This window comes from Diospyros lotus, chromosome 9 (assembly GCF_014633365.1).
Source record: "Diospyros lotus cultivar Yz01 chromosome 9, ASM1463336v1, whole genome shotgun sequence".
Lineage (NCBI taxonomy): Eukaryota > Viridiplantae > Streptophyta > Magnoliopsida > Ericales > Ebenaceae > Diospyros > Diospyros lotus.
Genome location: NC_068346.1, coordinates 37,085,598 through 37,108,782, shown reverse-complemented (window position 1 = coordinate 37,108,782; position 23,185 = coordinate 37,085,598). Strand labels below are relative to the sequence as shown.

The following is a 23,185-nucleotide window of genomic DNA, read 5'->3' as shown; positions in this document are numbered from 1 at the left end:
ACGAGGAGAAGAAAATAATAGCACAATCAACAAATAATACGTGAGAGTTTTTACGTGGTTGATCCAGAATGATACTTAGTCTACGACTGCTAACAATATGCATTTTTTTATGTTTGTATAATAGTTTTTGACCCCATATTTATAGTATGGGGTATTTATAATTTACACGAAATTCAAAGTACTACTGAGAATTCAAAATAAGACATGTCACATTTTTAGTGTTTCATGCATCAAAGTGAAAATATTATGTTAAAAATGATAAACGTTAACCTCACTCTAACGAGTCACAAATACTATAGACGTTGGATACAATCTTTTGTTAAGAATCATGCTAAATGTATACCCATTTTGTACATCTTGGGCTACATAAAGGGGTATTATAACCAAAATATCCTGCGTCTCACATACGCCTCACGCGCCTTTATGCGCCTCATGAGGGGTTTTTTTTGTCATAATACCCCCTTATGGTAGCCCAAGATGTACAAAATAGGTGTACCAATAGCATTTTTCTTTTGTTAAATACACACATATGTATTAGTAGAAAGACTATAATAAAAGCATAAAAAAGGTTAAAAATAAAAAAAGATCAGACAAAAAAGGGCATATATATTCCTAAATAATTGAATAACTAATTTTGTTGTATGTTTGTTCATTTCTGACGATTGTAACATGATTATTTTGTTTATTTTCTACTTCTTTATTATGATTTTCATTTGTTATAACTACTGAATTATGTAACTTCTGTTTTAACGATTATATTTTTTCTTGCGATATTCGTGCATCACACAGGTGATGCACTAGTTTCCATAAAATTAGGAGAAAAAGTTCTGCACCACCTGGAACTTAGTTTATCACAGATAAGACAGGTAGATATTATATCTGGTTATCCTGCTTTTTGATTTGTTTTGCGAGCTGATCGAGTCGGCCAGTGAGCTAGAGGCATTACTGGGAGCTCGCTTACAATCGTGGTCGGAGCTCGGGCTTCAACAATAATGCGACCTCGCTAAGATGTCTTTGGCCTTAGGTCCATTGGGTTTCGAGAGGTTGGGCTCAATCATTGGACTATTATCAAAGCAATCTAGACAATAGCCCAATGCAGTCTAGAAAATGCCGGTAACACTTATTTTTATATTTTAATATTTTTTTCGTATGATTATTCAAACTTTTTATTATTCTAATTACATATCTAAACTTGCATTTTTTTGTCAATTACTTAGACATTTTTTATATGTTAATTTGAACTTCTTATTATTTCGATTACATTCATGTATTTGTATTTTTTAGTCAATTTAACATCTGTATTTTGATGTGTAAAAAGAAATAAAATGAAATAAGTGAATTTAATTTTATTTTTTTACAAGTCGAAGTACAAAAGTTAAATTGATTTCAAAGTATTAAGAATATACTCAAAGCAATAAAAAAATTGAATTGACACAAAAAAAATTAAAAAATATAAATTAAATTAATTCAAAAATATAATTAAAATAACAAAACAAAATTAATTCACCACACAAACCTGAAAATACATTGATCAAAATATGAATTTGGCCGAAGTCGAGGCCACACTAGAAGGCTGAATGCGTAATTTCGATCATGTTTAGGGGCAAAACGGCACCATGCTCCACCGATATTCAACCTCCACAAGTCCAGATTTACGGCGAAATACTCCTTGATAATTGGAACCCAATTGTATTAAGCCACCTGTCATCATCTAGACCGCCCAAATCCACCAGAAAAGGACTCCTGAAAATCGCAATTCAGAGGTTGCCTCGTAGGACACGACCTACATTAAAGCGTACGTCGCGGTGCACTAAATCTTTCTCACCTCTCGCAGGCCCTGCCTTCTGGACTCTGTTTGTGATTGTACTTGACGCAGAGAACAAGTCAGTGACGATGCAACACTCGAGGAAGATGAATCAGTTGGTGGCAAGCGCTGTGCTACGACGTCTGTCCGGCGGTTGGAGCTGTAACCGCCGAGTGTTCACTTCGACGACGCCGCTGGAAGGCAAGGCGGTTACATTGAGGCCGTTTCATGATACGGCTGTGGCGTGTGCGGGCTACGATTGGAGGCGGAGAGCCATGAGCTCAGCGGCCGCGGAGAAGGATCGCAAGGAGAGCGCGGTGGTGGACAAGGATCGGAAGGACAGTGCAGTGGCGGAAAAGGAGGAGAAGACGGGCAGTGTCGCGGTTTCGAGCTATTGGGGAATCTCGCGGCCCAAAATTACCAGGGAGGATGGAACCGAGTGGCCTTGGAACTGTTTCATGGTAATAATATGTGGTTCTAATTCTTTGCGTGGTTGAGATTAGTACTTCGTTGCAACTTTGGTGGCTTCGATGACGGAGTTGCGTGAATTATAGTGTTTCTCTTCTGATCTACTCAATGTATTCTCTGCATATTTTATGGATGCATACATAAATCGTTACATGCCTCTGCGCGCGCGCTTACATAATATTTTTCGTATACTGTGTGTATAGTTTTGCTCCCAAGCCCCTTGGATGATTGATTATTCACGATTTTTGAATTTCGGATCCTTATGAGTTGTGAGCGTGAAGTGCTTGCACGGATATGAATTTACAGTCGGTGCGGTTCTTTCTTATAATTCCTATTTGATGCCCCAATTATCATGCACGTTTTAATGAATGTCTGGACTTCATAAGATGATGATTTTGAAATGATCTTTATGTTGCTAAGTTCACGTGGCAGATCAACCGAATTCTACTATTTATGACCTTTTCATAGCAGTCTGGAACTTATAATCGTAATTTGTGTTCTCATAAAAGTGAAGCTCGATCTTCAATTTTTTAGTTCGTTATTATTTGAATGTCTAGAGAATATAACAACTGTTAAGGGTGAAATTGAGAGTTAGAAATTTTAACCCACGTTTGGCTAACTACTCCACTTTTATAGCTAGTACGACTGCTTCTATTTTTACTTCTCCATTTCTGTACATTTTCCTATTTCTATTTCTACATGAATGCCAGCTTGATTTCTTTGCTTCAGTTATTGTTTAGATATTTATTCCCTCCTGTCTTTTAAAGGTAATTTTGGTCTCCGTGATATTACCCAAAATGCTCTTAAATAGTGTTGCACGATCCTTACATACATCTGCACTCAAATTATCCCGTCAGTCGCCTAGAATGAAAGAAAAAAAAAAGTGTTCCGTATTCAAAGTTTTATAGAGAGACATAAAGAAGGAAAAACAGAGAAAGTGTGTTAAAATTTTGAAGGGTATAGCGGTAACGAAATATGGATACTGATAAAATTTAAAAAGAGACCAAAACCAAAAGTTTTTATACATAAATAAACTAGTGAAAAGAAGGGTTATCACAATGCAAATATTGAATTTTGTGTAAAATTAAAAAATTTCAAACATTATTTTTTAATTTTATATGCTAACCCTTGCCATGTTAAGTGCAACATGCAATGTTACTTTCCATGTTTAATTAGGGTCCTTGTACTGGTAGAATATGATTGGAAAATATCAGTGTCTGCATTTTATGGATTTTAAATCCATCGCCATAGTTATTTGAGTATGTGGATGGTTTATATATTTGTGCTTAAGTGGAGTGTCAAAAGTAGGACACAAACAGTTGAGGAAAGTGACATCAGGTTTCACTTCCAGGGCCTTTGTTTTGTCATGCTTTGGTTTCTTGTCCTTTTTCTTTTTGGTTGGTATCAAAGAGTTGATTCAATTTTTTGTTGATAGATTCTTACTACAGGGGGATGTATAATTGTTACATTGTTATGTATTGTTTTATCATTGTCATTATTGGATCTTAATTGGAGAATTTGTTATTCATACATACTATATAGATGCAGTTAGGGATGTACGCCTAGATAATTTAGAGTTCTATGGGGATCTGTAAAATTGTTGTTGCTTTCAGTTGAACTTTGGACTTCTGAGCAACTTTCTACCTCAATTTCCCCAACTTTTTTATCAATTGGATGCAGTGTTGGAAATTGTAAGATCGTTATTTTCATTGGGCTTTTTGCAATCTAAACGCATGGTTTTCAGAGTTGTGTTATTGAAAGAGCTGAATACTAAGGTGGACACCTTTTTCACGTCTGTTTTATCTTGGGCTATTTTCTGTTTCATTATTTTGTTATGCTCAATTATTTCTTGTTCTTCTTTTCCCCCCTTTTTCATTGTTCAAGCCATGGGACACTTACCAAGCGGACTCGAAAATTGATCTCAGCAAGCATCATGTACCAAAAACATTTTTGGATAAAGTTGCTTTCAGGACTGTGAAGATCCTAAGAATCCCAACAGATTTATTCTTTCAGGTGGGTTTTCTTGATCTTTTCTCTTTTTCTTTCATTTGGAATGATGAACAATGTGTCGTTTTGAAAATGTCAAGGTTAGATTAGTTTTGTGTTGGGGTCATATGTGGGCGTCTAGCATTGCTGTTGGAGAGATATATTAGTTTGATTATATGTTGTCATTCACAACATACTGGTTAGGATAAAGAAACCTATTGGGGAAATATAAAGTTCATTGAGGCTTCTTACCTTGACTAGAGATTATGAAGCAAGATAGAACAATGGGATGAAGCTAGGTGATGAAGTAATAGCATGTTTGTTTTCCATGTTAGGCAGCTTCTTTGTCCTGTAAAGAAATAACACTTAGCAATTGTATCAAATCATATCTGGGCTTTTAGCACTGTAGTTGGAGAGCTACATTAGTTTGATTCAACGTTATCGTTCACGATGCACCCCACCCTGGTAAAATAGGGAACCTATTGGAGAAATATAAAATTCTTAAAGCATCTTACCTTGACTGGAGATCATGAAGCAAGATAGAACAATGGGATGAAGCTTGCCGATGAAGTAAGAGCATGTTTGTCCATGTTAGGCAGCTTCATTGTCCAGTAAAGAGACTAACATTTAGCAATTTTATCAAATTAATGCTGATACTCTTCCCAAAAGAAATTAAAAAAAATGGGGGTTTTGTATGTTCTTCAGGTACGAATTCTTAATTTGCATTAGATATTCATTCATTGAAAAACCTGTTCTGTAGTTGCTGTTGATTTGGATTTTTCCTGCTTTGTGGGTCTAGTGGCAGGGGCTGCGTCCAGGACTTCTCAGGCATTATTCTTTTCCGTATGAGGGAAAAATGTGTTAGTTATTGTTTATTTTCTCCTCCATTATGTTGATTACTAAGGCCTGCAACTATATTGCAGAGGAGGTATGGCTGCCGTGCAATGATGCTAGAAACAGTGGCGGCTGTTCCTGGTATGGTGGGGGGAATGCTACTACACCTTAGGTCTCTGCGCAAATTTGAGCATAGTGGTGGTTGGATAAAAGCACTGCTTGAGGAAGCAGAAAACGAGAGGATGCACCTAATGACTATGGTGGAGCTTGTGCAGCCCAAATGGTATGAGAGGTTACTGGTTCTTACTGTGCAGGGGGTATTTTTCAATGCCTTCTTTGTGCTTTATTTGCTCTCTCCCAAATTGGCCCATAGAGTTGTTGGATATCTGGAGGAGGAGGCTATACATTCATATTCAGAGTACCTAAAGGATATTGATCATGGAAAAATTGAAAATGTGCCAGCTCCTGCTATTGCGGTAGACTATTGGAGACTACCAAAAGATGCAACCTTGAAGGATGTTATAACTGTCATACGTGCTGATGAAGCCCACCATCGAGATGTCAACCATTATGCTTCTGTGAGTATCATTGGCATTATACTTTCCTTCTCTCTGTTGGATTTCCATTTAATGCCTTCTGTATTCATGTACTTTACTTTTCTTATTATTTGAAAAACAAGTTTACTTAGAGAAAAAGAAAAAGGAAAGTTTGACTAATTCTGTTATTATGTAAAGTCCTCTGTTGTGCAGCTTGGAGCAAGTTAGCCCATAACTCCTTTTTGTCTTCCACGCCCTAGTTAGCCCATAAGTTCCACAGGTATAGCTTGTCTTATTGTGCATCCAGGAGAATTGAAGTTGTCAAGTCAAGAATTTGTCTTCTAAAACACCTCTATTAGGGAGATGGATAGCACATGCATGATCCATCTGGGATCAGCTTTGTCTTCCACAAAGCATCCAATGAATCTACCACCCGTAAGCCTTGGTCATTGCTGAGTGCCCACTAACTTCAGCAGCCTCTTGACATCCTTTGGCATAGCCATCCCCATTCAACTTGAATCTCCCTGGAGGGTAAAACACCCAGAAGGAAGAGAATTTTTCATACTCAGAAATTAAGTTCCACCAAATTTACGGCAGCTGTATGTTGCCCAAAAAATCAGTAAACTAACTTTTGTTCCAATAGAAGTGCAGTACAAGTATAATAGAAGATCTGCAGCTTGGATAGCATATCATTTCCTATTAGAGTATTGATCCTAAAGATTGAGAAATTGCAGCAAAAGCATGAATTTGCCTTATAAAACGTTAGATTTTCTACAAGAGGTCAAATATTGCTTGAACAATAGAATGTTGCATAGTTATAGCAGATCTGTCTAATTCCATCATGACATACATCTCCTATCAGAGCCATGATAGTTTAGCTGAACGTAGATTGACCTTTTAAATGCTATTTTTCTTTTAGACAAGATGGAGCCTCCCTGAAGTAGTTTAGCTGAATGTAGTTTGACCTTTTAAAATGTCATTTTGCATTTAGACAGGATGGATCATCTTCCTTCTAGATCTGGATTGCCTTGCTATTTATGATTTTATTGACATTGTACTGCCACGATATGGAACCGTGTCTGTGAGCCATGTGTTTGATTCATTTGAAAGTCAGTGGCATACATCACGGATACATCAAAATCAGTTATCATGTAAAGAGCAGAGTTTGAATTTGGTGGGGATTGGGAGGATAATAATTTTTTCTGCTTAAAGATGAAGCTGAATACTGTTCCTACTTCTTAATTCCTTTGACTTTTTCCTGTGGAAATTGCTACAAAAGGTGTCTTGCTACACATTTTTCTGAATGGATTATATCATCACGATTTAATGTTATAAGATAAAGAATACAAAAAGAGTGGTGAATTTCTAATCCCCTGTCCATGGAACACAGCAGGACTAGCACCTGGAAGTAGTAAGGCTGTCTTTATGGTTAAGAACATTATTGAGATGCATTTCATTGACTATTTGAGAACAGGGGTTTATTTGTTCAACACGTATTTCTATGGATTATGTTTGGCCACCATTATTTGTTATGTTGCCTTTTGGCTATTGTTGTAGTTGTATTTAAACACTGGGGATTAGACATATTTCTGTTATTTTTAGACTGTCGATATATGCGCAGCATTTGGTGACTATTCTCCCAATCAAATCTTGTGGTAAAATGGTGTCTTTGCCTTCAGGACATCCAATACCAGGGGAAGGCATTGAAGGAGGCACCGGCTCCTATTGGTTACCATTAATATGTTTGTTGCACCATATCCTTGTGGTTGTGGAGCTTTATGGATAGTATGCATGTACGTATGTACCTGTTTGAAACGGAGCTGCAGAGTGGAGTTCCAAAGAAACGAGTTTGCTCTAATAATGGCCTCGACTCTTGAGTCTTGAGGACTCTTTGGTGAGCTGTGCTTGTGCTTGCTTAGGAGTCCCTCATGAAGCCAAGAGGACGACCAATAGGTAAATCTAAATCCCCGGTGATCAAATAGCAAGTCAATTCTTGCGTGTAGTAGCAAGATGCAGCTGTATCCAATAGCAAGTCAATTCTTGCATTTAGAAAGGTAATTAGGGTTTCTGTGGTATTGATGTGCTTTTTGAAGTAAAGCAGTTTTTATCTTTTTTATTTTTTGAAAAAGCAGTATTTATTAAAATGTTGTGTTTTTAAAGTATAATTATTTTTCCAAAACAGGATTAATTATTTGTAAATATTATATTATATATTTTTTAATTTTTATATTTGTGATGTAAAAAAAATGTTAACTAAACAATTGTTCCAAGGATGGAGGTAGGATATTTAAGTAGGGAGTGGCGAACAACGATGACAAAAAACGTAAAACTCAAAGTTAATACAATAATTATTCATATTGATAAAAAAAGTATTATTATATAATGTTAAAATATTATATCAAATATTATTATATTATTTTTATATAAATTTTAACACATGTTTTTCAAAAAAAAAAAATAGTTTTAAAAGAAAAATATTGAACTTACATTTTGATCTTCACAAAATCATAGATGCTTTTGTTGAGTTTTCATATTCTAAAATTATTGTATAATTTTTTTTATTGTCAATTATATTAAATATTTTTTCTCAATATAAGTAACCAAACAATCATTCATCTATTAATCACCGTCAAACAAAAGATTTTTAATGAGATTTTAAACAATTGCAATAATAACACGAAGAATTAAAATTAATTTCACAAGTATATATATTAATGGATATACAACATTTTTTTTTTTTTGTTTAGATTAATTTCTCAGCATGACCACCAATCCCATTAATTTTCAAAAATTCATTATCAAACCACATATCAATTATATATGTCTAACTGATTCTTAAATAGTATAAGATCAACTTCAAAAAATTCTAACGAGCAAGATGAACTAACTTATCCTTATTAAAGAATTATTTGGATTCAAACATGTTATACAAAAAAATAACTTAATATGTCTACTGTTGAGTTCATGAAATTGTTTGTCTATCACCAAATAAAAAAATTTAACTTTATAATGATGCATATTAGTATGATGTTCAATATTATGGCTTGAGCGCGTCGGAACATCATAAACATCATCCATGTTCGGAATTATAATCTCATATTTTTTATAAAAAGAGAAAAGCTCATTAAGCAACAATTTTCATCCATCATCCCTCGCTACAATTTCATTTTCTTTTTTTTTTTTTTTGGAAAGTGGTGCCCTCATGGTTGACATGAACCTTTCAATAAATAGGCTTATCGAATTTCATCTCTCTCGTTGGAATGATAATCAAAAATACTCTTTCGTAATTCTAAATCTACTTCAAGATTGTCTAAATCAACATACTTATACTTATAATATTCTTGATCCTTACTTGTTTCAGAAATTGAATATTGCTCTACCCTGTTCTTTTTATGAGAAATTTTTTCATATCTAAATAAAAAATAAATTATTAGAATTCATGTAAAAAAATACTAATGCTATTATTTAATTCTTATAAATAATAGTTATAAAGAAACTTAAAATATTTTAGATTTTATTTCTTCTTTTCAATGATTAATTTTTTCTAACATATTTGCAATTACAATAATACATAACTGAATAAAAGTTGCTGAAATTATTTTTTTTATATTTTTTCTTAAAACATATCCAATATATATCCTTCAAAAATAGCCTAAACCAACCACAACCCCCGTCATTAATTGTCGTCGGTGATTGTTGCTGACCAAAGATTCCCATAATTAGAACGTAATATTATAAATATCAAGTTAAGGGGGTTAACATACACAAAAGTGGACCAAATTAATGGTTAAATTTTTATAGATCTAATTTTTTATTTTTGACTATAACTGAAAAACGTCCCTGGTAGTCGCCACCATTGCTGGTGGTTTTTTGGGCTGCCCCCTACCCCCACGGTAGATCCACCCCTACTTATTACGTATTTTTAGTATTAATAAACACAATAAATTCAAGAGTTAAATGTTATTTTTATTAATTTTTACAATATAATAAAGAAATAACATCAACTGACATAATAATAATAGGACAAGTGACAAATTTTAAATTTTAGAAGGTGATTTGAAAAAAAAAATTAAAAATTTTCAAAAATAGGCTAAAATTTTGTTTGAATTATGCTGCTTTGTTGAATTTTGAATGCTGCTAATGTATCAAAAAGATAAATTTATAAATATGGTTTTGGCCTATTGTTTGACTTTTAACTATAATAGGTATTATTTTCGCAATAAGAATTTAAATTTTGTGAGTGAGATTTATCATCAGGCATTCTTCAAGAATTTGTATTATGTAATATTTATTCTACTAAGTAGACTTGAGTTGGGTAGAGTTCAAAGTGCTATCTTAAGAGACTATGTTGCACGAAAACGCCTCACATGGACCGTTTTCTTATTTTCAAAACATTTTTTATTTTCATTTCGAACCTTATTTATGTTTATTTTTTTAAAAAAAATATCAATTTTCATGTTTTCGTTTTGTATCAGAAACGTTTTTCATTTCTATTTTCTAGCAACATAATTAAGAGATCTCATTTTATTTTTAAAAATCTGTAATTTGAGGGGTTAGCTTCTGCTTGCCCGCCCATGTCCTCTTCTTACATTGTCTTATCCATTTGTGGGCTCCCTGTTCTAACCTTGATTTTGTTCAACCTTGCATTATGTGAGCCCCCCCCCCCCCCCCCCCCCATCATCAACATCATTCAGGAACAGTACTTGAAAGCCGCCATCAATGACTCCATAAAAACACAGCATTTTCTATTCTTTGCCACCCTATCAACTTGAATGCAAAGAAGACGATAGACACCACTTGATAATAGGAGAAAATATTTTGAGTTATGTATATTTTTATAAATTTATCCTTTGAGATCTCTTTTGAAAAAAGGCCAATCACCATCTCTCACGTATTTTATTAGTGTGAATTCAAAATATATCATGTATCTTACTAGTTAAAACGTGTCATGTGTCTTGTTAATTAGAGTGTGACACATGATCTACTAGCATTTTTGTTACTTCATGAAAAAGTCCACACCTAAAAAATCTTACTTGGGAGTTCAAAAATCTTGATCGAGAGATTTGACAAAAAATCTTGACTAGATATTATGCCCTTGACCTATATAAATGAGTAAGGTCTTAACAAATAACACGTCTAATTCTAGAAACTCACTAATATCTACTTACACTTTTTAAATACTAACTTGATTGTCGAAAGCTATACTGGTAAAAGTGTTTATCCGATTCGAACCTAACTAGACGGGGGCCAAAATTAAAAAAGATTACAAATAGAAAACCAAACGAATTGAGGTTGGGATCGATCCATACTTTTCTTTTTCGTTATTTCAATATAAAATTTTAACAAAATATCCTAGATATTATATATATACAATATATTGCATATTAGGCATTTTTTTTTACTTTAATTATCATTAAAATTAAATAACCATAACCAAATTTTGGCCTTGGACTAGGACTAGACCAGACCAAAAACCAGTTATGGACCGAGAGACCTCGGTGCTAGATCGGACCAATCAGTCTGGACCCAAATTTGAACAACCCTATATACTCAGGGACGAAATACAGCCATTGCAGGAGCTTAGACATTGACCTGCTTGGTGATCTTCCGCGACATCATCCCTACCATTTGAACTACTGAAACTTGTTTACCAGTAAGTATATGCACAGCTAAAAGAAAAGAAACTCAAAAGGTAAAACCAGACAAAGAACTTCTTCTTCACTGGGAATGTCGGATGCATTTACCATTTATATCAAGTTACTACATCACAATCAAAGCTGGACCAATCCTAAGCACCTAACCCTTCAATTCAGTTCACACAAGCACCATTATTTGCCAAGGTAGGCCAGCGGCTACAGGTCACAGCAGAGACATTCCACCAAACCGCATTTAAGGGACGCCCTGAAATGCAAGCTGTTGCTCAATCACAACCTCTCTCTATGGCAGATAATGATATGAAAAAGCATTCCAAGAATTATGGTGCTGATCGTGTTGCTTGGAGGTCGTTGCAACAAATAAGCTCGGGGCAACCATGCAGTGTCCCATAAGACACCGAGAATTGCTCCAAGCCAACCAAACTTTCCAACTGGGAATGAGCCCTAAAGCAACAACTCTTGGATGTGAGGCTGTCTAAGAAGATGTGGCTGTTGAATGAATGAGCCAGAGCTACCCCATTTGAAGACCCTTCACAAACCCCACAATTAACCAACGGATCCAGCTTGGACAATGCCTAGGAGGAGTGCATTCAGCACACACTGTGCCATAAAAGTCATCGCCACAAATAGACATCCTGATAGGACCAGTTATATAGCAAGGCAAACCCTAAATGAATGTGGTAAATATCTGATTTCTCAGTAACACCCTTCACATATCCATTTTTGAGGCTTCGTTCGATCGGTGTGACAGTGCCCTGTGTGGCTATCCAAAAGTCATATTACCCAGTGCACACACTATAATTAGGAGTACTCTTATGGAAAATTGAACCTATCCCCCACCCCAATCCTGTTGTTTAATATCTCTACACATTTGATCTAATGAAGGGCTAAAACACAGATCAACATTTACATTGCCATAGTAAAAGGGGAAAAGAAATACAACAGTGCAGCATCTAATGAAGAATAAATGTGATTCAAACATGAAATAGCAAGCAGAACACAAAGATGGAGGTCAATGTCTCTGAAGTGTATAATACTGTGTGAGTCTGCATATGCAGCTTAATAAGAAGGCTTTCACAGTCATAGTGAATCATAAATTCGGAAAATGAAAGAAAAACATATAAAGAAACTGTATTTATATATGAACAATAGAAAACAAATAAATATGTAAACCAAATATGAAAATGAATCTCCAGACCATAGCAAACAGAACAAATGAAGTACACAAAACTAAGTAAGGTCTGACAACAAACCATTAGAAAAGGCACTCCAATAAAAGAAAAAAGAACCAAAAAAAAAAAGGGAGATTCTCTACAGACTGATAAATACAAGAAGTTTACCTGGCAAGTCTTTTATTCTTGCCGTCCTCCTTCTCAGGCCTTTTTTTTTTTTTTTTTTTTTTTTTGTCTTTCCTATAGGCTAGCATTGGCAAGCAAATTTTAAACTAACACCACAAACTTTTTCTTCTTTTTTTTTTTTTTGTTGACATTTGATCTTCTATAGCTGTCCAACAAATTCAAATCAACCAGCAGGGCTTCCCCTGTTAAACAGTTCAAGACCCTCAATTCGGCAGCTCATGATCTTACGAAACACTTCCCTCACTTCCGGCTCCAATGGATCCAATCCATTCTTACAAGCATCAAAAGCCACAGCAAGCTCCTGCACTCCTTTTTGCAGCTCTTCCTTCTGCTGCTCAGTCAATGGGATATGAACTGAATCTACCAAGTCTGACATGTGACGAATGCATTTGTCGATCTCATATACCTCCTTCAACAGCACACTAGAATTCCGACGGTCACGCTTCTTAGCTTCATCCATAACCCTGTCATGAAGCAAAAGCAATGGGGCACCCCATGGGTATTGCCGAGGGATCGAAAAATGAATCTGGAGGCTCCGATCTTGACAAGGGATTGCAGCAACCAGAATCCACAAGACAAACATGAGCACGAAACTCATGGTAAAGACAGGGACAGCAAGCCCATTGGTAGCCACAATCTCATTTGCACGCGGTGGGGCCAGATTGTTTGCAAAAGATTGTAGCTGCTTAGCTGCTGACCAAGAATGAGAGACACTCCAAGAAAGAGATCGCGAGTGACCAGAGCGATGACGGTGGTGATCCCTGCTGGTGTTATGACGCCCAAAAGACCGGTTCCGGTGGGAAACAGAATATCCAGTTTCCTTGTCATCCAACATTAAAAGTGCCAAATCCATCAAAGCCTTCCTTGCACGACGGAATTGACCCTCACCAATCATCCTCTGCTGAGAACCCAATGCGCAGAGGACAATCTCCAACTGCTTCTGCCACAGTCGAATCTTCTCAATCCCTTCCCGAGTTGCATTACAAATATCAAGAGCCTTAATGCTTTTCTCAAAGAAGTCAGAAACAAACTTGTCCAATGGAGGTTTAGAAAGCCAAGCTCCCCTGTTGCACAAAATGACCCTAAACTCTTCTTGACAACCAACAAAAGCCTCCAGTACCTTCATTATCCATCTAGCAGTGAGAAACTCATCGGCAGCAACAGTTGAAAGATCATAAAATCGATCATAGACAAGCTTCTGGAAAGATTCGAGCTCCAAGTCTGGGGAATCAGATTCCTGGTTCATTTCCAAGGAATGAACCTGATCATTCCTAATCCCTAAAATTGCACGGCGAAAGGAGGCAAAAGGAACAGAAGAGCCTTGCTGATCCGTAGAAGGCATTTCCAAGCAACAAAATCCCCTAGAAGCACCAACTCACTTCAACTCAGGAAATAGCCATAAAACCACCTATTGTTTGGCAGTAACTGCCACTTGAAGCTGCCCAGATACAAATAAAGCCCCTAGAGCCTTCAGGTCCAAACAAATCATGAAATGAGCACAACACCAGAAATGACTCGAACGAAATTTATGATTATCATAAATAGTGAGGACCAAACTCAAGAATTTCAAAACCAGTTATAATTTGACCAAACCAAACAAAAGCCCACAAATTTATTGTACCCCAGATAAAAACCTCGAGCCCTTACAATTCCAAAATCAGCATCCGACCAGATTCATCAGCAAATAACCCCAAATGAGCGAACTTTTCGAAACCCAGAAGAAGAACACTCAAAAACAACATACAATCAACCAGGAAAACCATACGGGTACGTTTTGAATATCCAGATCAAAGAACTTTCATGCCCATATACAATTCAATCCCGTTCATACCGAAAAGCATAAATAAAACCCATGAAATTCTTTTCAAACGCAAATACAGGAAGAACACACAACACCCAGATCACCCACCCACCTACTTGAGAACTGATTAGCTTCAAGCTCAAGCAACGAAAAAAGAGAAAACTTTGCGAAACTCTTAAACAGATCTCAGAATTAAACCAAATGCAAACAACCCAAAAGAAAATCCACCCAGAAGACAAGACAAAGAGCCAAAAGCAGACCAAGTCAAGGAGTGAAATGGAATACCCTGATAACATACGCATACAACGAGAAGCTCCAGAAGCAAAATGATATTCGCATATGCATATATGTATAGCACAGAAACGGAACCCTAGCCAAGGATAGAAAAGAAAACCTCCTCGCCTTCCTTTGGTATGACGAAAATCCAAGACAACCGAAAGAAGGAGAGAGAGAGAGAGAGAGAGAGAGAAAGAGAGTGATAGGGTAGCAAAGCAATGTTAATGGGAATATATGTATGTATGTATGTATGTATGTAGAAGGGTAGACCGTATTTATTACTTGGATTAGCCAACTGTTTCAGCAATTGTTTGGGTGTTTTATTTTATTTTATTTTATTCATAAGGTGTTGTTACTTACATGCCACCATGTCTGTCTCTGTCTGTCTCATTTTAATTTAATATATTTTTCTACTTATTATTATTAATTAAAAAGAAACTGAAATTTGTAGGGTTTGACGTGATGAAATGAATGGCGTAACTGCTGATGCTGTGGATATCACTAGCCTCTCCTAAGGTTGGAATTGGAAATAAATTTCATTCATTCATTCCAAACAGGGCCTAATTAAGTATGTCTCATTCTGAACTTTTTGTCAGGACTAAACTCATATATTTTACAAATTTTTTTTATAATTATTTGATTTTTTTTATTTTAATTACACTATTAAATTTATATTTTTAAATTAATTTAATTTTTATATTTTAACATATTTTTTCAACGTAACAACTTAAATTTTTCGTTATTTCAATTATACTACCCACCTACATTTTTAAATTAATTTAATTCTTATATTTTGATGTATAAAAAAATATAATATGATACATACTATATTGTGATAAATTATTTTCGAAAAAGATCTTAGAGATATATTTATAAATAAGTAAAATTTTGGGGTGCCCATTATTAGTAACTTGTGATAAACTCCTAAATCAGGCTCCAAATTTAGATTTAAAAAAAATAGAATTGTAATTTGTGTATTTTTAAATTACAATAACTTATGTCACCTAAATTCTTAAAATTCATTAACTTATTTAACTATTTTTAAAGTAAAATGGTCACTTTGTCTCCAAGACAAAATATATTATATAAAAACTGTTTGTACTGTGTCTGTAAATACACTCTAGGGTACCCTAGAATTTTCCCTGTTTTAACCTTCTCATTAGCTTTACAGCTTTGACACCCCTTAAAAAAAATAAAAGAGGACAGCAGAGGGAGATAGGGAAAGAAAAGGAAAGAATTAATTGCTGAGAGAAGTCAAAGGCACGTTTATTGGAAGCTTTCACATTTCCTCTCTTTTTTTTTTTCTAATTTTTATTGTTGTGAAAAATCTCGAATTTCTCTGGAAGTTTCTTGTGCTTTTGGAGGATGTCTTCTTTTCTAAGTATCTTAGATGTGATTATATAGAATGTTCTAAAATTGGACCTTTTAACCATTGATCATTTGATTGTTACTGGGCAATCAATTGTTAGATGGAATACGGTCCTTTCGAATTAAGGGCAGAATTCAAACATGCTATGGGCTTGCAGAGGGAGGCTGGCCATGTTCATTATCCAAAGGGCAGCCAGGCTAGCTAGCTATTACAATCTGAGTTTTACAACAACAACAACAACAACAACATCATCATCATCATATTGGTGAGACATCGCCTACAGTATCAAACGAATAAGCAGCAAAAGTGTAAGAAAGAAGCATATCATCCTACTCTATATATATCTTGTGTGCTTCGTCTTCTTCTTTGTTTATTATTCACAGGCAAGCTTGGTGTCAAAGCTGCTCAAGCAGATTGCAAAAGCCTGAAACGCAGAGAGCGGGTAGCGATAATCCATGGTGAACATGTCCTTGCTCACCTTACCGAACTGCAGGATGACCTTGTCGTGCTCGGACTGGGGCGGCTGAGAAGGCGGCGCCGGCGGCCCAGCAGCAGCCGCAATCAACTGGAAGTTCTTGACAGATGCAACCGTCACCCGCCCCCGAAAGTTGAGGCACCAACACTGCAGCTGCTCGTGCCACCTTGGGGCCTTGTTTTTTAGTACCAACGGCTTCACCTTGCCATCCTCCTCCTGCTGGTTGCATGAACTGATGATTTCGGCAAACCTTGCGCTGCTGAAGTCTGCCGACTGGCCCAGAGACTTGGAGGAGAAGGAGATGCTCCTCCGGAATGAGTCCTCCAGGGGCCGGGGGAGAAGCTCGGGTTGGCCGGGTACTGTGCCCCCTGCATCGAGTGCTGAGGCAGGGATCGAGTGCATGACGATGTGCATTCTTCGTGGACCTCGCGTGCCAAGCACATTCAGCTCGTATTTGACCTGGGCTATGCTATAGCTACCGGTTGGGACTTTAGGGGATACTTTTTTGGAGTAGAATCTCCGGCTGCTTCGTCCTGAAGAGGGTACAAGGGCGCCCGAATATGGAGGCTGTGTGTCGTATACGACGAATTTTGTACCGAGAAAATTTGACCTGAGACAAGTAAATGCAGTTTTCAGGCATCTGATCAAAATCAAGAAGGAACAAGAGCACCCAGATGAATGGCAGATGTTTAATCCAAGATAATAAACACATCAGTTTATAGAATTGGTTGCTTATCGAGGTATTTTCATTTGTTAAAAGCATTCACTTAACAAGTACCCAATAAAATCTATTAACCAAGAAGAGATGGAATAATTGTCGTATTCTATCCTCTCATGAACGGTATGGGAAGAATGCTTGTGATCCAGGGATAAGGAAACCCAAGATAACAGATTTGTAGACCTTCGATTGGCTCGAAACAAATAACACCAAATAAGCAGGGTACAGAACATACAGAATAGAACGCCTTTGATATTACCTCAGCTTTCCAATGTACGTGCTGCTAGATCTTGAGATGTTTTCAGCATCCATAGAGATAACATATTCAGTGCAAGTGGTTCGCCGGGTTCTCTTTGCAGAAAGAAGGAATTTCCCATTCTCAACTAGCAAAGCTGCAAAAATTAGGAACAGATCGATGAAATGTAGAAAAATATATACAGTTTTAGTACTAACAAGAAAATTGCAAATGACAAATCATCCTTGATTCATACAATACTGACATTAGTTGTGATAAAAGGAAACAAAAGAGCACCCTAATGGCTGCCAATTAATGGATTCATGGAGATAAATAAAGAAAAGGAGTGGCATTTGATTATTTGAAGATCCCAAGTCAAAAGGAAAAAAATTAGACATGAAGAAAGAAAAACAAAATCAGAAGGTAAAGTGGTAGTGATAGAAAACAAAGGCTTACAAAATAAGAGAAGCGCCAATGTTTCACTTGGCACAAGAATAAAGACAGACTTGTCTACATTTTTGTGCATACAAAATGAGACATTTAGCAATGGAATTACAAAAAAAGAAAATGACTGTGATGACGTAGACGAAGAAAGTCCAGGTTTTTTGGACTATATTTTGGCTAATCAATTTTCTATTGCCCAAATGTCAAATTGGGGTTGGTTACATCGTCTAGAGAATTGAGAATCTAGCTTAATCATATGAACAGTTTTTCTTGATCATGAATTAAAGACCATCATCAATGCAGAAGAAATATGAATTCTAATTGCGTCTTTTACAATAAACCAACTACTGTAATTGGAGTTACCTATTTATAAATTGATAAGTTATCAACCTTAGACAATATGCAATAAGTAGTGGCAATTTTTTGAAATTCTCGAAGTAGGTAAAGCAATTAGATTAAACTAAACCGTGAACAAATTCATGGTACGATGACCTTGCTTACAAAATTAAATGTATTGATGCATGCATATCCCAGAATGAGCATTTGGACACAGAATTAAACTATCGCACAAAGTTATTCCTCAACACACCATTGCTGTAAATCCTACCGTGATCTGTTTTATCAGTGTATTTGGCTAAAACTGCACAAACCCATACACAGACTGCTGGCTTGAAAAAGATAAATACAAAGAAACTAACAGCATCAATTTCAGCAAACTTGATTGAAGGGTTTGAACAAAATGCTTACCAGGGCTAAGACAAAGGAAAAGATGGTATGTCAAATTAGATTTATCCCTCTTGATGTAGCACTGGATGGATCCATCGCGAGGCCCTGGCTGGAAAAGTAAATGAACAAGATTTAGCAAATATCCTTGCTGATGTTGCGCCATATTCTATTAAATTTTACTGCAAAGTAGAATCACCACCACACACACACAGAATTGTCTGTAGCATCCAAGTTAGAGATCACAATTTAGCCTGAAAAATCAGGGACTCGACTTAAATGAGATTAGTTCGGGATGTATTCTAGCCTACACACAGCATGGATAGGCTGGGTACACATAACCTGTCCTAGGTTCAGGGTTGGGATAGAGTTCTGAAGAAACACTATTTCTGAACTTGTTGAATTATGGATATCATGATGGTAACAAGCCAGATAATCATGAAAGAGCTGTGCCCTCGTGAAGAAGCTTGTTATGTAGGAGTTTCTGACATTGGATGGCTGGTTTGATTCATAATAGTAGTATGGCCATGTTGTTCCAACAGAATTAATGTATTTGCTTTGTCATCATGCGCATCCATGATATTGATTGAGAAATATATCAATCAATGACAATCATTTCTGTTTCTCGTTATTCTTTTCCACTAGCATCCCTCTCTTACCATAAAAGCCTCCGCTCCAAGCTGCAGCTAGAGCCTAACAATATATCATCTGCTTTGACATGCTTTCTATTTGAGTTATTGTTATAATGGTATATAATTGTTGCTGAGTGCCTTCAAGTAGTTCGAATTGTTAGTAGTTCATCCAAACATCAAGTCTGAAGGATAACCGGGTTTTGCTAATTGGTCATGATTTGAATTTTTCTAACATGACCTTTGTCAGTTTCTAGCCCCATCACTTGCCATTCATTGTCCAGATGAGGTCGTGAGATAATATTGATAGAGAGGCAATGCCTCATAGCAACTCGACACCAACAAAACCAAAGAATACAAAACTGAAAACAGTTTACCTGCTTCAGAGAAATAGGAAAAGTAAGCTTCCCGCAGAACTCTGGACTTCTAACAATTTCTTTGCACATGCTCCGCCATGACCTGCAAACTGCAGCACAAGCAACTACATGTTTTCGAGCAGGCCAGGTGCTCTCGCTCTCCTCCAATCTTTTAATTACATCACAAAGTAGCTCCATAGGGAGGTTAGCCCATTGACTGTTTTCAGTTACCAGATACTGGTCTTCCAACTCATGGAAAGAAACGTGTGTTTTTCCCCTATGATTACCAGGTAACCGGGCATCAAAATGCCTCATAGAAAAGCTCCCAAAGCTATCTCTTACATCACGCACTATGCTGCGGAACGACATTTAACCCTTAACTGATTATGGCAACACAGAACACCAGAATATTTCTCTTCCTTCCAATGTCCTTCAATAAACTAGATTCCACCTATCATATGAATATGACGGCAAAAGAACAAAAAGCCAAATCAGCTTATGCTACAAAGTTAAATGGGCAAAAATAAAAGGGAAGAAAAGAGAAAAGGCACACAAAGAACAAAAGAAAAGAAAGGAAAAGAGATGAGTGGATGTTAAAGTGAGCTAAATCTCCAGCTTTTGCTAGAAATAACAATTTTTGGTTCTTCAACCCAACTTTAAGGCATATAAACTTGGTCGTTGGGGATAAATTTTAACGATAGAAAGCTTCACGAAACCACTCATCTTGAGCAAAAGTATAAATACCAATGGGAAAGCAATTAAGAATTATCTTTATATGGAATAAACATGGACCAATACAAAACCCTCAAAATGACTAAGAAGGGAAAGGAAAAAAGAAAGAAAAAAAAAAAAGATAACTAGTGTTATCTGCCTGCCATTTTTGTACCTTTTCACTCATGCTTGTGGCTCACCTAAAGCAGATAGATAAGATGCTAAGCACACCACTGCAAAAGCAAAGAGACTCTTCCTAAATCTACTAGATTTATTCAAAAACTTACAAGTCACAAGCATTTGCAAAAAGGAACTCACATTCACACTTACTCTGTCGTTGCAAGAAAAGTAGTTAAGCATTAATGAACATCGCGGCTTGGCAAGCCGGTCAAGTATCCCAAAATGCATCAAGCAGTCTGGACTCTTAACCCATATCAGGAATCATCAGCAGACTTCTCTCTTTAACTTCAAATCTATTTTGGCCCTCCCAAATTATTGTTTTTTATCAGTCAATGAATTGTGCCAGTCTGAATGTTCATCAACTCTACTAGCATGTTTTAGATATTAATACTTACGAATATAGATTTATTTATATTGTGGAATCATCGGAAAAGAAACAAAACATTAAACTGCTCAAGAAATTTGATTGCAAACTCTAAAACAAAAGGTGATCAAAGCTACACGTCTTCTAAAGAGATCTGAAAGAACCATAAGAAGACAAGAACATGCCCAACAGCAAAAAAGTTAATGTTTAGGGCAAAGGAAAGTCTTTATGAGCTGAGATTAGAAATCCCACAAAAACAAAAGCTTGGCCAAACTCTCCCCCTCTAAGAAACCCAAAAAAATTGGGGGGAAAAGAAAAGAAAAAAGAAAAAAATGAGGAAAAGCAAAGACCCAACTGGAGAGAAAGAGAATTAGAACGCGAAAGTGAGAAACTTGATCCCAAACTCGTTATATTCACAGAAATCTAACATAAAAGAAGAGACCAAAGAGGTGAAGGTGAATCAAACTGCAGATTCAGCTCTACATAATAAGCAAGCGCGTAAAACAGTAAACAAAAATACACATTCACACAAGATATGACAGATCGAGCGAGAGAGAGAGAGAGAGAGAGAGAGAGATCCATCCATACCTTAGGAAATATTTCCCGGAAAAGAAGTGAAATGTTTGGATGAAGGAGAAAATATGGGCAAATTCAGAAGAAAATGGTCTCAAGTTATCAGGAAAACATGCGAACAGAGGCAGATTGGTAAAGGCGGGCGGCTTAAGACATGTGGGTACCTCACCTTCTATCTCTCTCAGTAGTTTCTTGGCTGCCGGATTTCAACCCAAAGATTAAATCTTGTTCAAACAATCAGAGAAACAAGGGGAGAAAAACACAAAACAAAATGTCATATTTATGTCATATTATATAACATTTATGCCGTGAGGATAAAACTGGCCACTACGGAGACGTGACCGAAACCCGTGTGCAAAGCACCAGCGGAAACAGAGATGGGTGTTTGACTTTTTCTTTGTGGAGTTTTTGACTAATGGCTGTTGCAGTGTCCCTGATCGAGAGATCAGAGATGGGTTATGCTCGAGAACATGGCATGTGAGTCGGGTCGTGTTTAATTACCCCAATAAACAGAGGTCAAATTTACTAGTCACCGCCCATTCAACTATGAAATCAAATTCAGTATGATCCCAAGAATCAATGAAATTGAGACGATCCATTATGAAATTCATAAGATTTTATATATATATATATATATATAATGGAATCGGAGATTTTCAAGGAACATTTTGGCTGTTTTCATATGGGTACAAAAATCAAACTTGGAATTGACAATCTAACATTGACCCATTCTCAAATGCGCTAACATGAAAGTTCCAAGAAGAAGATGAAACAATCATGCATTTCAACTATAAGTCATCAAAAATGTTATCTTGAGACGCTCCTCTTTATTTATAAGCTTAAATATTTAGATTAAATAATAATTATCAGTTCAATATGATATCAGAGCAACCTCTGATGTATTGGTGGAACACTGAAACGGTATTATTTTGGCATTTCTGAGATATTTTCTATCTTAAAATTGTAAGAAGCAAAAAATATATATATTTTTTTGACTTTTTTTTGTAATTTTAGAAATATTTTAAAATCATTTTGTAATATTAAAAAAATATATTTTTATTCCACAATTACGTTAGAGATAAAAATAACTTAACGTTTATATCTACTTGAATGAATGATAGAATTTATATTTATGTTTGATTGAATAATTATTTTGTATATTAAAAATTATATTTATAAAAAATACCATTTACTTGTTTTTGTTTCGTTTCATATTATATCTGTTTCTATGGAACTTGAAAAGTAATAAAGGTTTTAAATCCAATTTTCACTACCTGTAAGTTGTTGCATATAATTGAATCAGTTATTAGTAAAGTTTAACGACCCATGAAAAGATACATTGAAAGTAAAATAATAGTATAAAAGATAAAATGAACGAATATTATAAACAAATACAACATTTCTCAATTAGGACAAAAGTAGAAATTCTTATGCATCAAAAATACAAAAAATGGACCATAGTATATGTACCGACAAGATGACAAGTCCAATGATCGAATCAGACTTCATCATCGATCATTAACATGCCACGAATGGGAGAATCTCAGACTTCATGAAGTTCGATCATAAAGTCCGATCAAATTTTATCCAGAAACAGACAACAACAAATTAACATTTTCCTAATTATTTAGTTATTCTCTCAATAACCTAATTATTTATACAAATATCATTTTCCAACCAAAATTGTCACA

General features: G+C 35.8%; 3 protein-coding genes across 7 annotated transcripts; 1 reads left to right on the top strand and 2 right to left on the bottom strand.

Annotated features, from left to right (window-relative positions):
* Window positions 1–1,769: 1,769 nt before the first annotated feature.
* LOC127810642 (ubiquinol oxidase, mitochondrial-like) lies at window positions 1,770–7,703 on the top strand. The gene is made up of 4 exons (XM_052350215.1): window positions 1,770–2,265; window positions 4,157–4,285; window positions 5,182–5,670; window positions 7,308–7,703. The coding sequence occupies exons 1-4, from the start codon at window positions 1,894–1,896 to the stop codon at window positions 7,365–7,367; spliced, it is 1,050 nt and encodes a 349-aa protein (XP_052206175.1). The 5' UTR covers window positions 1,770–1,893; the 3' UTR covers window positions 7,368–7,703.
* Window positions 7,704–12,739: 5,036 nt separating this feature from the next.
* Window positions 12,740–14,959, bottom strand: LOC127810541 (protein ROH1-like). Of its 4 annotated transcripts, none has more exons than XM_052350078.1 (2): window positions 14,836–14,959; window positions 12,740–14,108 (listed from the first exon to the last, which is right to left on the bottom strand). In XM_052350078.1, the coding sequence occupies exon 2, from the start codon at window positions 13,980–13,982 to the stop codon at window positions 12,804–12,806; it is 1,179 nt and encodes a 392-aa protein (XP_052206038.1). In that variant the 5' UTR covers window positions 13,983–14,108; window positions 14,836–14,959; the 3' UTR covers window positions 12,740–12,803. The 4 variants fall into 4 exon arrangements, with proteins under 4 accessions (XP_052206038.1, XP_052206036.1, XP_052206035.1 ...); XM_052350076.1 differs by having other exon boundaries at window positions 14,702–14,955; XM_052350075.1 differs by having other exon boundaries at window positions 14,727–14,955.
* Window positions 14,960–16,237: 1,278 nt separating this feature from the next.
* On the bottom strand, window positions 16,238–21,953 carry LOC127810349 (tubby-like F-box protein 8). 2 transcript variants are annotated; one of them, XM_052349778.1, is made up of 5 exons: window positions 21,510–21,949; window positions 19,688–20,117; window positions 18,706–18,793; window positions 17,539–17,671; window positions 16,238–17,171 (listed from the first exon to the last, which is right to left on the bottom strand). In XM_052349778.1, the coding sequence occupies exons 2-5, from the start codon at window positions 20,033–20,035 to the stop codon at window positions 16,460–16,462; spliced, it is 1,281 nt and encodes a 426-aa protein (XP_052205738.1). In that variant the 5' UTR covers window positions 20,036–20,117; window positions 21,510–21,949; the 3' UTR covers window positions 16,238–16,459. The 2 variants fall into 2 exon arrangements, with proteins under 2 accessions (XP_052205738.1, XP_052205739.1); XM_052349779.1 differs by lacking the exon at window positions 19,688–20,117 and having other exon boundaries at window positions 21,510–21,953.
* Between the last annotated feature and the right edge of the window lie 1,232 nt (window positions 21,954–23,185).

Bases quoted from the DNA above. Each gene is read 5' to 3' on its own strand.
- LOC127810642 (XM_052350215.1), top strand. From the start codon at position 1,894: ATGCAACACTCGAGGAAGATGAATCAGTTGGTGGCAAGCGCTGTGCTA. The intron at 4,286-5,181 runs GTGGGTTTTCTT...ACTATATTGCAG, and splicing joins CAACAGATTTATTCTTTCAG to AGGAGGTATGGCTGCCGTGC. The intron at 5,671-7,307 runs GTGAGTATCATT...CTTTGCCTTCAG, and splicing joins ATGTCAACCATTATGCTTCT to GACATCCAATACCAGGGGAA.
- LOC127810541 (XM_052350078.1), bottom strand. From the start codon at position 13,982: ATGCCTTCTACGGATCAGCAAGGCTCTTCTGTTCCTTTTGCCTCCTTT.
- LOC127810349 (XM_052349778.1), bottom strand. From the start codon at position 20,035: ATGTCGTTCCGCAGCATAGTGCGTGATGTAAGAGATAGCTTTGGGAGC. The intron at 18,794-19,687 runs GTAAACTGTTTT...TTACTTTTCCAG, and splicing joins TTCCTATTTCTCTGAAGCAG to CCAGGGCCTCGCGATGGATC. The intron at 17,172-17,538 runs GTAATATCAAAG...TACTTGTCTCAG, and splicing joins ACGTACATTGGAAAGCTGAG to GTCAAATTTTCTCGGTACAA.